General features: G+C 37.9%; 1 protein-coding gene across 2 annotated transcripts in view; it reads right to left on the bottom strand.

Annotated features, from left to right (window-relative positions):
* Positions 1-17,157, bottom strand: part of LOC150086061 (phospholipid phosphatase-related protein type 1-like) — a 112,334-nt gene that overhangs the window by 80,729 nt on the left and 14,448 nt on the right. The window contains exon 2 of one of the 2 annotated variants that reach the window (XM_090373681.1): positions 6,177-6,360. In XM_090373681.1, coding sequence (XP_090229807.1) covers positions 6,177-6,346 — 170 coding nt within the window. In that variant the 5' untranslated portion in view covers positions 6,347-6,360. Of the gene's footprint in view, positions 1-6,176; positions 6,451-17,157 lie in introns of both variants that reach the window. The other variant, XM_090373680.1, reaches the window with a different exon arrangement.

Below are 17,157 nucleotides of genomic sequence, written 5' to 3'. Positions count from 1 at the left end.
ATGCAATTTGCTCCTGAGATGGTTAAACAGGTTGATGGCCACCCTTTTACCATCTCTCGGAGCGTGCTCTATGCAAACCTCGGCCTGAAACCATCTTCAAGGAGAGGAACCTGCACACATTGGCTCAACTCCTTTGTGGCCGAATGGATTCACCCGCCATCTGGGAAGTGACAAACTCTCGGACTATCCAACGAACCCGGTGCAGTGCAACACGTTGTCCACGATCTTCAATACAAAACCTGCAATACCTAGGATCAGTGTTTCCGGCAAATACAGTCGGACCGTATAACTCCCTCGGAATCGATGCCTCAGCTTTCTGCAGCTCGAAGCGCTACAGACAAGTCACCTTGAAAGAACTGTACAAAGTAGAACTATTGGCTGTATCACCTTCACAGTTTTGAAACTTCAATGTTATATCATGTCAGCTTACTTGTAAATACAATGCATGTTCATATATTTTTTAAACTCAAATGTGTTTATATTTATTATATAATTTGAATATTTATTATTATGTACACCCCTCTAGCCAAACCAGGCCGTTCCGGGGGTGCCCACCGATGTGGAAATAAGATGTTAATAATAATAACAACAACAACAATTTAACAGCAGTCACAGAATGGATCTGTTAAGGGGCAATCTCGTCTGACCAATACTGTATCAGTAACCATGGAACTGGATGCAGAAAATTTTTATATCTTACGTAAATTTCAGTAAAACTTTTGAAACTGTTCCATATTAAAAAGACTGCTATGTAAACTGGAGCAGTGCGTCATTAGAGGAAAGATTACTTCTATGGATAAAGGGATGGTTGAGTGGCAAGAGTGGTTATTAATGGGCACTGCTCTTGTTGGACCAGTGTTATTAGTGGAGTCCCTCAGGATGCAGAGCTAGCCTCCTTTCTATTTTAAATATTTATAAATGATATTGATGAAGGTATATCAAGTTTAATGCTTAAGTTTTCTTACGAAATAAAGTTTGGCAGGGTGGCTAATGACAATAGCATCAGGGTACGCTACTTCGGTAAAACCTAGAGAATTAGTCGTGGCAATTCAGGTTTAACATTGATAAATGCAAGCTACTGAATACGGGTAGCAGTAATCCCAGAATAACATACCAACTAGGTGGTAGTGAAGGACGAAAATAGATCAAGAGGTAACTGTACAGTCCAACATAAAATTCTGAGTAGTGTAGAAAGACTGCTCGGGATTCTGTCAATGATATAGAGGAATTTTTTCTGAAGAAAAAGGTGGCGATTATCTCATTGTATAAGGCCACATCTTGAGTACTGCATACAGCTTTGGGAGCCTCATTTTAGGAAGGACGTTATTACGAGTGAAGAGAAGAACAAGATTAGTTAGATGCAGAAAATGGTACTCTTACGAATAAGAAATTCTTTAAATTGCAGCGTCTTGAAACTAGTCTCATGTCAGCTGTTATTTGGTTTTTAGGAGCATTAGCAACTAAGGCCATATTGCTCCGTGGATATGCGGTGGTAATTCCTTGACCTTTCCGCATCCTCCGTATTTGGTGGGCACGGGCTCGAACCGCAGTCTAATCAAGAAGCGTATGCTACTCACTGCCGCTCCTACCCACCTGGCTACGGAGGCGCCTCACCTGCCAGCAGACCGAAATAAAGTGTTTAAGGCTTTTAATGGATTGAGTACACCAAATGCTTGTGTTCTTACTCCATCTCGCACGGTAAAAAACACAAGGGAAAAAATTTAAGAAGGATGGCTACAGTATAGGTGTGTGAGAATTTGTTTTCTGCCAGAGAGAAACTATGGGAACAAACTTCATCTGGTGATGTGAAGTGGGCATTCAGGCAATTGTCCACCGTGCCCGTCTTATGTAGAGACTCGTCAGTAGATAAAAGTAAAAGTGAAAAAAAAAAAATTATGAATTTTTAATGTTCGCCTGTCAAGTGAAAATTAGAACTCTTTCGTAAAATTCAGAGGATCATTCAACTAAATTTAAACGCACTGTTTAATTTCAACGAATCCCGAACTTCACTGAACCCACAAAAGGGTGGTTTTAAATAAAGGGCCTAACGTCTCATTTCGTCAATGATGATCTAATCAATACGTTCAACATTGTGGTTAGTGGCGTTGGCTGATGGTCGTCCACTACTTAGTCCATAAGAACTAGGGGTGGATGATACATAAGCCTGCAGTTGTTGAATTTATGGACTTAATTCTTTTGGCATGCAGAAATCCGATAAGTGCGAGCACTTATTCAGTTTATCATGTTTTAGGTGAGGCAACCATTTTGGTTTAGTCACCTAACGTAAATAAAAGTAATTCATTACTACGGAAAGCACGGTTTCTCCTCCTACAACATGCCTGTCCACTCGATGGAATTACACAACATCGTAGCAAGATAGCATTATACACAAGATGTGCGGTATCTCCCTAAGGTCCCCCCCGTCTCTACGGATGATTCTGGCAATCACAGATGTAAAATTTTAATGTCAGATAAACATTATGCTGCATCATCCAAGAACGGAGGTGGCTCATTACAGTGATAGCACTACATTCAAGAGTGACTCTATAAAGATAGAAAGGTAACTACGTCATCAGCAAAAGGATACATGAGTTTTTCAGAATCCATTCATCCAGAATTGTTGCACGTAACTACTTAAGAAAGAACCCCATGGACAGCCTTGCGACCATTCTGGATTTGGAATGGAAATTAGTTTGCATGGTGGCTTCTCTGTAGTCGAAATAGCTCTGGAAATTAGTCCAACACACGAAATACGTCTGACACCTGGGCCACCATATTGAGTCAAACGGTTCGCAGAACTTGCGGTAGAAGCTTACAAAGATTAATAACAACATACTTAACCTCCGAATTTTCTACTTTTGGAAGAACTGCTGTTAAGGTGTAAATGGTGCAATTTTAAAACTGAATTAATTTGGGGATGAAAGACCCCTCTCGTTGTGATCTGCTAACTACAGTATTAAATCTTTCCAGCACTGGCAGGAGGATCCTAACGCGCATATATTTCCACGGATCTGGAGCAGGTAGGTATCAGAGTTTCTGCAGCAGTGGCGGCTATAGGAACCATAGCTTCTTAATAATTTCATCCTGTACCAGATCAAGCCCGGGACATTTGCTATTTTTAATTCTCTTCAAAGACAAATGATCATTCGAAACGTCCTGATGAGGAATAAAGTTTGTTGTTAATCAGGATTAAGTGATGCAATGGAATGAGATTATAAACAATCGTTAGCTGCCTTGAATATCATAGCGTGATGCCATACTGCAATAAAATTGTTTAACATTTTTATAATGCGTTGCGTGAATAAAATATTTCAGTCTTTACATACATTTCGTTGATTGAGGAATCAAATTCTACCGTGAACTTTTATTAAGTGGAGATATTATGGATATAAAAGAAAACGCTTGGCACCAATCAAGTTTAGGAATAAATAAAATAAATGGCATTTTTAAATTTCATTTTTCTTTGTTTGCTTATGTTTATTGTATAAACAACGAACAGATGTACAACAGTGGCAAAGAATTACCACTTCAAAAACCTTTAGAACTTTTGACCTTCGAGAGGGGCCAGGAATAAAAATGTTTTCATTAGATAGCCAGGTGTATTCAAGAGCTCAAAGAAATTTATCCGACCCAGGTGAATAAACTATTCCCTTCGGTTGACAGTTTCAAGGTTTCGGAGATAGTACTGGCTTTATAAAAACAGCTGGTACTGTGTACATTAATGTCACGATTTCATTACAGGGACAAAGCGAATGGGATACGTTTGCGTACGTGAAACTTATTATCCAACTCTTTGTTCAGAAGGAACAAGTGTGATTCTGCCAGCATGAATAGAGAATAAAATCCAAAGTAAAAGTGTTTTGTTATAAGCCAGTAGAATTTTGTTATCGTTAGTAGTTGTACAACTGAATATTTTTTAAAATATGATTTACCAGTGTTGGAGGAAGAGAAAAAAAAACCGATTGTCTTTGATTTGCCTTATAAAAATATTATAAAGATATAATTTTGCTGATATCGTTGGTCCTAAAAATTATTTTACTGAAACTAATGCAAAAATTAAAAATTTACTGGTTATCCTTTTACTGTCAACTAATTCCAGACGATTTCAAAGCCAAAAGAGAAGATGGATGCCATTTATACTTAGTTTTCTTTAAAGTAATTTCTTGTAATTAAATGCTTGAGAATGATTAACAAGATACTGCTGTATTTTTACATTTATTGGACCATATACATAAGTACCGGCGAACCACATTATCATTACCCAACATGTGCTTATTGGCGTTGTGCTGCATGCTTTAGTGAAGCACAGTACTGTATTTCGCAAATGGCTCTTGCCCAACCCAGTCTTCTTTACATTGCGACTCTTCCACACTTCAAATTACAGTATAACATAGGACGAGAGATGTCCTAAATCGAATACTGGGGCATAGCATACTAGTATGGATGGGGGAGCGGTTGAAATGTTATAACGAAAACACACACACACTTGCTAATGTGTGTAAATAAGCAAATTGCACAACAGTTCATGCCAAAAAAAGTTTCCCCACTTTAATTTCTTCGTGCCCACTTCTCTAACGAGAGTGCTGAATACTAGTACATGGATTGAGTTGATTACCGTATTTTTCGAATTTGAAGACGTATCAGATTCAAAAATTTAGGAAATATACACAAATTAGAATATACACATAAAAGGGGGGGGGGGGAGTAATAAGTTTTATAGTACAGTTTCATTTATCAGATACCTGAACGTTTTCTCTGCTGAGTGTTTTCACATAGGATGGATGAATCTATATGAGATATATCCAGATTGGTCCAATTACCAAAAAAAAAAACACCATTCCACTATATGATCATGTGGAATCAGAAATGGCTCATTAATGCGAATGGTCAACGGAAGCTGACAAAACCTGTCCATGATAACAGAAAGGTTACAGTCAGTCAATTAAAAATCCAGTACAAAGTCATATCTAAGGCCGCATTTCAGAACTCATGTCGTCACTGATAAAAAAGGTACCGCAGCCGACGACCGAATCAGGTTCCACTCCATTCAACAAAAAAAAAAAAAAAGTTACAGCGGGCTCAGGAAAACCAACACTCGATAACGCAAGATTGGAGAGAGAGAGGAGAAAAAAAATCCCCGAATCTTGGTTTTGCTACTGAAAGCTGATGGAAGACTAGAACATTGCGAAAACAGCAAGGGTCCCTGGATTCATTCTGCCAGGTGAAAACAATAATAATAATCATTAAAATTCCGCATTGATATCTTTCAGTACAGGATTATACTGCTGGCATTCAATTATCAGTGCAAGATTTTCACTCCAATCTATCCTCCTCTCCCACAGCTATTTTAGTCTTTCCTTGTTTTCTGCTATCCTGTCAGATAGCAGAAAACGAAAGATGAACGAGTCTGCCTGTGTGCTAGTGCCGACTTGCCAGCACAGGATTCTCTTGAATGGTCTGAAACTTAGGACATTAAGTACATGATAATCGGGGTCCCACAGTACGTGCTTATTTGTGGCGCGATTCCTCGTGGCGTAGACGGGTACAGAGAACTCCTCGTTGATAACTAAGTGCTCAGAAACAGCATAATGGGATCCTGTACGTCTGAATTTTGCTCGCCTTAGATAAGAGATGTAAAGTCCATTCTATGACATGTTTGGGAAACTACATTTAGCACAGTACTAACTGTCAAGCCGTTTATACATCGCTGCAGTGGAATATGCTAGATTTTCTGTTGATCTTTCAGTAAAAAACACTTCAACTCTAACAAGACAATGTTATACCACATAACCAGAGAAAATGATTCGTCTGAGAAAAGTTGATTTCACTATTTTAATCATTCTTTGGCCTTCCAGATCTTTGAGCTCCTGAACTTCCTGTCGCCTTACAAAGTCAAGAATAAGTGATTTAAAGAAAGATACTCTTCGAGGAAAACAACATTAATTGGAACACTGTCTCTGTGTTAAGGAAAAACCGTATAAATTCGTAGAAAGTAGGTAAGTTTTTATATTAAAAATAACTCCTAGATATATACCCTTTAACTAGAAATGAAAACAAATTTATCAACTGATGTGTATATAAATTTATAATGCCGTTAATTTTTGGTAGATCATTTGCATTTATTATAAACACCATGATTACTTTAAACCACTGAAAAAAAATAATAAATAACTTACCTGAGAAAGAAGGCCAGGACTGCTAAACATCCTAATGCTATTGCCTCCAGTATGATCACAGGGATTAGGTTGAGCTGCACTTTATACACTTTTTCATCGTCAGATGTTTCTGAGTGGTCATCCGAAACTGCTGGATCCATGGCTTTGTCTATATCTTTAGTCGGCTTCATAATATGGTCGTATCCTAGGTATCCAGAATTCAGAGGATGTTGCTGAGATATGGAATACATCTGACTTTGTGGGTGAGTGCGATAGTGAGTGGAGGAGGACAGGTCTGTGAGGAAAAACAGAAGGTAGGGCATGCATCGAAAGAAAGTAAGAAAACTAAACAAAAATAAGAGTTAAGAAAGTAAAAATAAAATAACAGAAAACAGAAAGGGGAATACAGAATGAAAAACTAATCAATAGGTTCATGTTGGTAAGTGGTGCAGAATGTAGTCAAAAATTCATTTGTTTTAAAAATAGAAAGCATGAATTATGTATTATTAGGTAGAGAATATTCTTATTAAAAAAAATAATTTGCTGCAATTAGATAAAAATAAAACTGGTTTTACTGAATAGATAGATACGAGGGGTATCAAACAGTTCGTACTCCGACCTAGATAAAACACCAGTAGAAAGATGCCGTTTTTATTGCAAGTTGTCTACATATTCAATAACTAACATGTGAAATTTCATTCCCGTAGGTGATCGTACACCAGAGGTGGATCCCGGAATCTGAGGAAGGACGCTATGGGTGATAAAGTGGAGTATCGAGCATTGATCAAGTTCTTGCATTTGCAGGGCAAGAAAGCTCAGGAAATTGATGAAGAAATAAAAGCCATGTATGGGCAGAATGACAATTCTGCCCATACATGGCTTTTATTTTTTCATCCTATGACTCTGCAAAAATGTGGAAATGGGAGTTCCAATGCGGTCGTACAAGTGTCTTTGACTAGTCAAGAGAAGGAAGGAAGGCCATCAACATCTATAGACAGCGAGATGGTAGCAAAGGTTAAACAGCTAGTGCTGAGTACAGACGCGTGACAATTTATTTCATCGCAAATGCAGCGGGAATTATTTATGTCTGCCCACAGCACTTTACATGGCAAAAAAAAAAAATAAAATAAAATAAAATAAAATAAAATAAATAATAATAATTTGATATTAGGGTCATCCATAAATTATTATATCTACCCATATATTTATTGGATAAATTGTGTGTTCTCTGGTCGATTTGCCTGTTTTGCTAGACAAAAAACCCCTCAGTTTCTGGGATAAAAAACCCACTTTGCTATCTACGACTAATTCAGCCACGGAGTGAAAAAAAGCCATTAAAAGTTCCTCGTGTCATCGACGGGATTCGATAAAGGCCTTTTCCATCTAGTGTGTGTGGGAAGACTGACGATACCACTGTTACCGCGCAGACTTTTTTTTTTTTTACATGACCTGCACAAGTCTTAAGGTCTCCGTACGATGGGTTCCAAGATTGCTGACGCCTTTGCAGAAGCATTGCCCTTGTCAACTGTTGGATTTGTGTAATGCGGATGCCGAGAACCTTTTTGATCTGTTTGTGGCAAATAACGAATGCTGAGTGTACAATGAAGAAACCATTGAGTGGATGCCGCTTTGATTCTTCTCAGGAAGTCATTAATGAAGTGGAATCGTGGTTTCAGGCAAAAAGTACGGACTTCTATGATCAAGGCATTAAACAACTGATCCAATAGTTGGGAGAAATAGAAAATGATTAAAGTTCCTGTGAAGTTTCACCTTTCTAGAGCTATTATTTCTAGATAAGGGTATGAACTTTTTGATACCCTCTCGTATATCCATATTCGTTTATAGTCATCACTTATCATTAAAATCAAAAAATACTGAGGACAATAAAATAACAGGAGAGACTGGGCCCTTAATCCTTTGTTTTGATCAATGAATTTCATAGCAGCTTTACATGGAGAATCTGAAGTTCTGGCTAAAATTAAGTTTCATTACACCAAATTGGCATTCATTTTGTTTAATGAAGGTGTCTCTAAAATGCAGGTTCTTTAAATATAACAAAGTTAGTTGAAATTTCAGATGGATGAGCAGTTTCACAGGACCAATACAGATGCTACATCCAAAATATTAACCAATCAACCGTAACAGATATGATGATCAGTTTTTTGTTAATTTGCGATTAAAACATTTTATTTTTGAATGCTAATATCTGTTGAATCACGTTTCGTTTCATAACAGTAGAAACTGTCTCTATCGTTTATGGGAAGAGAGAGAGCAATATGGCATTTTTAAGTATTTAAAAGTAGCAAATGCATACGTCTAATTGGTTTTAATGTGTGAAAAGGTGTTTATCAAAATCAATTTTTATTTAGACCATATATAAAATTGATTTCCTTTAAAGTGAATTCATTAAAAGGAGTAATTAATCTTCACAGAAAAGGATGCTGCGCCACATCAATAAATAAAACCTAACGTCTTTTAGTCCAATTAAATAAGCCTCATCGATATTAGCCCTAAACTACTTTTCTTGAAGACCTGGGTGGTTCATGATCACTATGAACAATATCACCGTGCTGCCACTTTATGAGGTACACCCCTGCTGTGCACACAAATGGTTTGTCCCACAACGTTGCAAGTCACATGACCACAGTTGTGGATATAAATGCAGCAGAACAACCTTTCTAGTATCAGTTAAGCGTACAAACCGTAGCAAGAATGGGGAAAAGGAGTGATCTAACGGACTTTGAACGTGGCATGGTAGTAGGTGCAAGACGTGCTGGACAAAGCATCTCTGAAACGGCAGTTCTCCTGAACCTTTCACGCACCACAGTTTCAAGGGTGTATCGAGAATGATGCAACCAACACAAAACATCCTCTCAACGGCACTCCTATGGAAGAAAATCGCTTGTTGATGAGAGAAGTCAGAGGAGGATGGCTAGAATTGTGCAAGCAAACAGACAGGCCACAATGTCGCACATCACGTCAGAATACAACCTTGGTGCGCAGAACAAAATATCGCAACGGACCACTAGTCGCACTTTGTCGCGAATGGGCTACAACAGCCGACGGCCACATCGCGTACCTTTGTTATCAATGAAGAACAAGAGAGCACGCCTCCTGTGGGCACAGCAACACCAGCACTGGACTATCGAGGATTGGAAAACAATTGCTTGGTCTGACGAGTCGAAGTTCCTGGTGCATCATGTTGATGGAAGGCTCAGAATTTGGCGAAAACAACATGAATCCATGAACCCGTCATGTCTGACGACTACTTTGCAAGGTGGTGGGGGCAGTGCTATGGTATGGGGAATGTTTTCTTGGCACACGTTGGGCCCATTGATACCCATAGATTCACGTCTGAATGCCACATCGTACTTAAACATCGTTGCTGACCAAGTGCATCCATTCATGTTGACAGTTTATCCTCAGTCAGATGGTTACTTCCAACAGGATAATGCGCCGGTGCACAATGCCCGAATCACTATGGAATGGTTCCAGGAACATGACAATGACTTTTCTCTGCTGCAGTTCCGGATCTCAGTCCTATTGAACATCTTTGGGATGAGCTGGAAAGAGCTGTTCGCTGCAGGCCTACACCTCCGTCGAATCTCAAGGAACTGCGTGACACACATGTCTGCACGGTACTCCATTCCTGAACAACGTTTTCGGAATCTTGTTCAATCCATGCCTAGACGAATTCAGGTTGTTTTGAAGGCTAAAGGAGGCTCATCACGCTACTAGGTAGGTGTACCTAATAAAGTGGCAGCACAGTGTATATATATTTTTTATCCACTGTCATACATCTCTTTAGAAAGAGAGACTCTCCTCACTGTATGTGGAACCAACTGCAGTAAAATTGCTCCCTTTAGCTGAATGACGTTGCTAGCTTAGTGGTGATTTCGAAATATTCTTTATTGGAGCTTTTAATCTTTCGCGCTACACTAGCTTTCTACCAGAAATTTAAATCCTATACGATGAACTGAAGCAGCATAGTGTTTCCCATGGGTTTTGTAGGATAGTGTATACAGTTTTAATTGATGTTGAAGCAGCAGTTAGATTGTTTAAATGGAGCACACAACTCAGATTGTGCCATCAAGATGGATATACTCTATCCGAGATAGTTAAAAGAAATACTTATATTTAAAATATTTGTTCAGGCATTTTGTACTTAACTACAAGTATCATACCACGTCCTTTGAAATTCTCAGTATCGATATCGAATGTAAACAGGAAAACGGAAGGAAGGAAATATGAAATAACGATTTCATTTCAAGATCTTTGTTACTCGTTGCTTAACACTATAAATATTCGTGTACTTTAATAAGCTCGTAGTTTTCCCTATTTGATGATGATGCTGTCCCTTCAATATTATTCGTTCAGATAATATTCTAAAGTTCTGATAGATTACGATCTCTAGGATTAAGAAAAACGAATTAAGTGTCCTTACATCCCTCCCAGGGGCCATCCAAAAATTAAAGAACCTCCCTATGCAACAACAGCGACCCTTCATCATTACATAACGAAACAGTTTCTTTGAAAAATACCTTTACATAATTGTTCAAATATCCCCTCCCATCCGTAAGATTATCGACCTCTTAACTCTCCTTGCGTTAAGCAATTTTTGTTTCACTGAACGAAGCTCAGATTAATATTAGTAATTCATCAACTTTAATAACATAACATAAAACAGGTATCGTATAGGTAGTGTACAGTATTTTTCTTTTAAATAATTTAATGCTTTAGAAACAAACTTGCGAGTAACACTTCCCTTTCGGAGGTACTTAAATAATTTTTGTAAACTAATTATAAAACTTAATTTTTAATGAATAGTTTTATAATTACTGTAATAATTTAATTTTTGTAACAAGACATTTAACTTACAATATAGGTGGCGATGACAAAGCAACAACACCACCTAGTGAAGCTGTTGAATTGCAAAAATATTAGTATACAGTTGAACTTGTGGTTTTTTCAGAGGTAGGCTTTTTTTTTTTTGCAACCAATTTGAATATTGTTTATAAAAAAGTGCACAAAACTATTCAGAGAAAAAGGCCGTAGTCAAGACTTCTAGGAAAATCATTAAGTGAGTAATAAATAAAAAATTATTATTTATAAAAGCCAATATCGGGCAGACGACACTGCTATTAAGTATCAGTTGATTATTACGAAAGCAACTAAGAACTATGAACTCCAGTTATTAAAATTAGACAGCTAAATTTTATAATATGCAAAGTTTAGATATCTGTTTTTGATTCTCTATACTTGCAAAATATATATACTTGCAAAAATAAGTTTTCTTGCATTTCGCTGAATTCTTTAAATTTTTAGTGGACGAGGTTCATAATAGGTTCAATAAAACATGTTATTATAGATTGGAGTGGATATTCATTACAGGATAAGTGTTTATAATTAACGCTAAACTTAAACGCCTGATTGTATAATACATGGGAAAAGAAACCTGAAGGCATATTTTCGGCTTCATATTTTCTATGTAAATATTGAATAACTCTGAAAAAGAAGTGTCGAACTGTAACGGCTTGTATACCAACATTTCCAGCAAATGTTATCACTATAATCCACGTTTTAAATGTTCTTGCTGCTACTCGTTGCAATTGTTTTTGTTAGCGCTTCAAGCATTCAGCAGTCAAAACCAGGGCAGTCTGTTTTAAAGGCACTTTAAATCGGAGGTGTGAAAGTACGTTGTCGTCATGGTAACTGAGACATGAACAAAAGACCATACGTCTCTCTCCTCTGCAAGCAGCTGGATCTGTAACTCATGGCTTCGTTTGATATCCCTAGTTAACGACATTGATAATACATTGGTTGCTGTTCGATATAATATTTTATTTAAAAGGATGGCTAATAAAAAAAAAAAAAGTAACTGTTTCTACTTATTCGATTTTATAAAGAAGTTGGCAGTGCACGCCTATGACTGTTCAATGCATAAAATTAAAACATTGGTTAATCCACAAACAAGGCATTGAAATCTGAAGGCAAATTAAAATTTTACTTTATAACCGGATCTTAAGTCATGTTTCCGTTCTCCCACGGAAGAGCCCCAAAATTTAAAGCGCTCATGAACGGATTAATATCTCAGCGTTAATCTATTAAAATCAGAGATAAATAGAAAAAGAATTTTTGCATATCACGGACCATCTAACATAAAAATTGTCACTGGCCACATTAGACTAATTAGGTTCTATAATTTAATACATTAAGAAGCGTTTATTATGAGTTTTTTTTTTTTCCGGCTACTTTACCATGATAAATACCATATTCAATGCTTTAAAGTGATTCAAAAATAAGTTTGAGTAGCCGTTCGAGGGACCCTTCAAAATAATGAAGGTACTAATATAATTTCTAAATAACGTTGCTAATCAAGCATAGACTATAGCTAATTTAATCACATTAATTAAAAATGTTTCTCTTTGTGATGTACTTTTAGGTAGATCAAGTTATAACTAACTAAACTTATTTTTTGGAATGCGAACTATTGGCAGACCTTAGTTTCTCCACTATGGTTGAAGTATTTAGTTTAAGTCCAGAATGTAGGACTCGTAGTGTTTAATTAAGTATTTATTGAAGCAGATTATTTTATTTTTATTACGAATATCGTTCACCACTGCCACGTTAATTCTAATATTATTTATATAAGCAAATTTGATAAAGATGGAGAGGCGGCATAAACTAGATGAGGCGCCAGGATGTCTTAACAGGGCCGGCGCTAAGGGTCGCACTTGCCCCTGGCGCCGCCTAAAATAGGCGCTGCTAGATGCGCTACTGCATGTGTATGTTAAGATACGATATGAATTAGGCGCCGTTACAAAGTTTTTTCCTCAGGCGCTACAAACACTAGCACCAATCATGGGCGTCTATGTACACGTCCGAGTGACCGGGGTTCAAGCCAGCGACTGCTAAATACGGTGCTATTTCTTGTATTGCATTTATCTTGTGAACTCCTCTGACGGTGTGGTCGTCCTGGAGTGTAGATAGAAAATTTATAGGCCTCCATAGCCGAATGAAAGGGTACAAAAGTGCACGCGCTTTGAGTGACAGTGGTTCAAGACACGTGGCTACTAAATACGGTAAAAATATTCACGTATTCTCTCTTTTTTTTTTTTTTTATGAAAACCCCAAACACGAAAGGTATCAAAACCTATAGTAGTTAGTACCGTGCATGGGTTGAAGGAGAAGTATTGGGGGAGGGGGGGGGGTGCCGGAAACTTTGCTCTAGAGACTAAACATGGGTTTCACCACTTCAAGCCTCCAATAAGCAAAGTGGTGGTATTTCACCGGTTGATGAAAGTCATCTACCCACCTTGTGGACTCCTCTGGCCTTATGTGGTCTTCTGTAGTATAAACAGAATTTATTTTATTTATCAAAAATCCTTTGCATCGACAAGATGGAGTTATAGCAGGAAGTTGGTGTAAGAAGTAAAGTACATGGAATTGTAATTCGCAAAAAGATGTGATGGATCAATGCGAGAATGGGCGAAGTTATGGTTGAATTGAAAGGCATGTTTCACCAAGTGAAAATCTAGCGATGGACAGCCAAACTTCTTGAAGAGGCTTGCGCAGTCCTTGCGATGGCCGTAGAACACCGGTGTAATAAAATTAGCCTGGACGGTCTCGATTTTGCTGATGGAGTAATTTTGTGGCGGTGATAACCAAACTACACTGCTGCAATGAAGAACTGATAGCACTAATTGCTTGTAGGGTTAGATTAAAACCTTATCGGATCTGAAGTGTACTGGCAATCTTTCAATGATTGAATTGCTCCGAGATTTCCAAAAAGTTTAAGAAAGGGATCGCATGAGCTCCCCTAGCATTCTCGCCCTCTGCCCGGGTAAACTTATGGAATCATGTTTAAATACATCTATATATTGTTAATGAAAGGAAAGTTAGGTAATGAGTTGTTTTGATCAAAAAGGTCGTATGTGGGGATTGATTGTAAGTGGCCAAAATTGGAATCAGTGGATTTCTTGTATACCACATGTGCCAAAAAGGATTAGAACTGTGGAGAATTTCATCCTCAATGCGTTGAATGTCAAAAATGCTGCAGTTTATTTCCTTTATGAAGGATGTCAGTAAAAAGAATGCAGTTTTGTTCCGTGCTGCTAAGGCTATGAGACTCCAGAGTATTGTCTGTAAATTGCATGTATTCTCGTTTTGCTGGATGAAAAGGAGAATGTGAAAGTGGTGATCTTGGAGATGAAACTCAAAGATTCATGTATTTTATATCTGCGATCAGGTTGCGCGACATCCAAGTAGGATGTCTGGTGTCGTAACCGGAAATATTGAGGGACGCAAAGTTTTATAGCAATATACGTAAATATTATAAACAGAGTTCAGTCATGCATTGCAGTTTTGAAATTGAGTAGAGAACGGATTAGCTATTGTGCACAAGACTAGAAATCGTTCAAGGTTTCTGTCACTTTTGGAGTAATTCATGGATGCTGCTGCTGCGTAGTTCAGGTTCGACAAAATGTAAATATAAGATGTACAAAATGTAAATATATAAAAGTGTAAGATGGCATATTTGTGATCAAAGCGTACAGACGCTTTGAAGAAATAGGAAGTGGAATGGAGTGAACACCGAGTAAAGAATGATGCCTACGTGGTGAAAAAGATAGGTAGATAAATGAATAAATATTCTGATTATTCTTCAGAACGACCACACAGTCAAAAGTTCACAAGATAGGGAGAATAGAAGAAACAGCACCGTATTTAGCAGTCACGGGCTTGAACGCCGGTCACTCAAGGCATGTGTACCTATAACCGTAGCGCCTGATCACTCGGCTATGGCAGCCTTTTTAGATGCTATTTGGATCATATCCTTTGTAAAGCGCATGTTTTGAAAGTGCCTTCTAAAAAGTGAGGGCCCCGAGCTGGCCCAAAAGGCAACAGAGTTATTGAAATCGTCCAAGAAATAGAAGTGCTTTATTAGTAAGTGTAAGAATAGTCTCATTGCAGCACTCCTCAAGCGTATAAGCATTAAGAATCTCAGAGGGTTATAAGAACCTTTTCAACACCCTCTAGCAGAAGAGTGCGGCTTAATTTCAATTTTCTAACAGCTACGTTACACTTGTCAAAACTTCAGATGATGCAAATTAAAAAAAAAAAAAAATTTGTTTAAACTAAATTAACCATTGATGAATATCATCCTCACAGGATGAATCGTTCCTGGCCCGATAGCAGTCCTGTTAACAGTTATGCTTTAATAAAACTGAGTCTGACTAAACCAGTTATGCAAGATTTTTGAATCAAGATGTGAAAAGTGCAATCATTCAGGAGAGGAACTTAGTAAAAACTCTCTCAGCCGTTAAACCTTGATGTACAGATCCGAATTTTTGCATCTCATGTTCAAGTCATTACAATATAGATCATTCCTTAGAATGACTGGTCAACCCCCCCCCCCCTTTGTTTATGTACTTTTATTTAACAAAAATGATGAAACTGTTTCCACAAAAAGTTTTAGTATCCACTGTCCCCCTTCCCCCAGTCTGGAAGTCCAGATGGCAATTATTAACTTAAATAGCTTAATAGAGTATAATTGTACACCTCCATGCAGTCAATTGGATTCCACTGGTCCGTTATTTTGATTGTCCAGTCCTCTTACTTTTGTTCTCGTATATACACGTCTTTCTCAGCCATATTAAATTCACTAAGATGCCTTTATTAAATTTTTTTTTTCACATTATCTTTAATCGTTTGATTTTTTAAACCAAGTTTATTCTGCATGACCGATGTAGAATATTCCGCTTACAACTCCACCCTTTAGGTACATCCTCGCTCGTAAGTATGAGCCACTACGAGTACATCCTCAACATAAAACATGTCACAATCAAGGTCGACAACAGCCGTCTCATCAACGTGCGATATTTACAAGAACCCTTGACAAATTGAGCCACGTTGTTGTAAAGTGATAAAAAGCTATCCCAATTCCAATGAATACTCCTTTCGAGTGAAAGATGCTGACAAGACTTACTGCCCATATCGTAAGAACTATGTCGGACAATTTGGAAATAATGCTAGGCGGGTTATTTCCAACATGATACTGAAAACTAGCACAAGCTTGTTTTCTAGAGTAGTGTACCTAAATACGTTAAGACATGAAACTTAATTGAATTTATTACTTAACATTAAATTACTTTAATGTTAAGTAATACGTAATTACTTAACATTAAATCAGCATTAACTGCTTGAAACATGATTGGCCGCTTCTGAAATGGGAAATTAAGTCAAGTCATTCCAAACTCCAATCGAAGATTGTTTTTCCTTCCATTATCAATATGCTTGGAATCAAAGAAAACTCTTAATGAATTAAAACAAATCACATCGCTTGCGATGTTTCTCTTTTTTTTTTTTTTATGGCTACGGACTATTTTCGCGGATGCTTTCCTCCAAAGTGAAACTTGGATCTGTCTTTATAGACCAGATATACACAGAACTTTTGTATTAGTAACACTTCCAACTGTGACTTCATGCGCGGTATCTGTCGCCATCGCCTCCCTATAATGCACTGTCTCTATACAAGGGCAGCGCTTGGTACTACAGCATTCATTAGACCAGCGTTCCGCGCGAAGAACGGACCAGAGATGTGACCTAACCGAGTTTCAACAGAAAATTATCATCAGGGCCAAATTAATGGGGGGGGGAGGCAATTAAAACTACCAGCCGAGGTCCTATATTCAGGGTTAGCCACGCGTTGTTAACGTGCCACAGTGGAGTAACCAACTACTCAATACAACACGGGGGTTGCATGACATTTCAACGTGGACCTTTCCAATAAAAGACCTGTGAGCATGGCACCTGAGAGCTCCCCCCCCCCTCCAAAAAAAAAAAAAAAAGACTAGCGCTGGCAGGATGGTTGACATCGATGTCTGTCCATAGGTCCACGTGGATAGACGAACGATTCGAACACTAGCACTGTTGGTACTACAGCCAACGTCCCATCAGAAGCAAATGAACCTTCAGTGGGAGCGAGAGCAGAGCCTCTGCACAG

The sequence above is a fragment of the Mastigoproctus giganteus genome, chromosome 5, assembly GCF_048544385.1.
Source record: "Mastigoproctus giganteus isolate SK-2022 chromosome 5, ASM4854438v1, whole genome shotgun sequence".
NCBI classification, from domain to species: domain Eukaryota; kingdom Metazoa; phylum Arthropoda; class Arachnida; order Uropygi; family Thelyphonidae; genus Mastigoproctus; species Mastigoproctus giganteus.
This window is presented reverse-complemented; position numbering and strand designations above follow the sequence as displayed.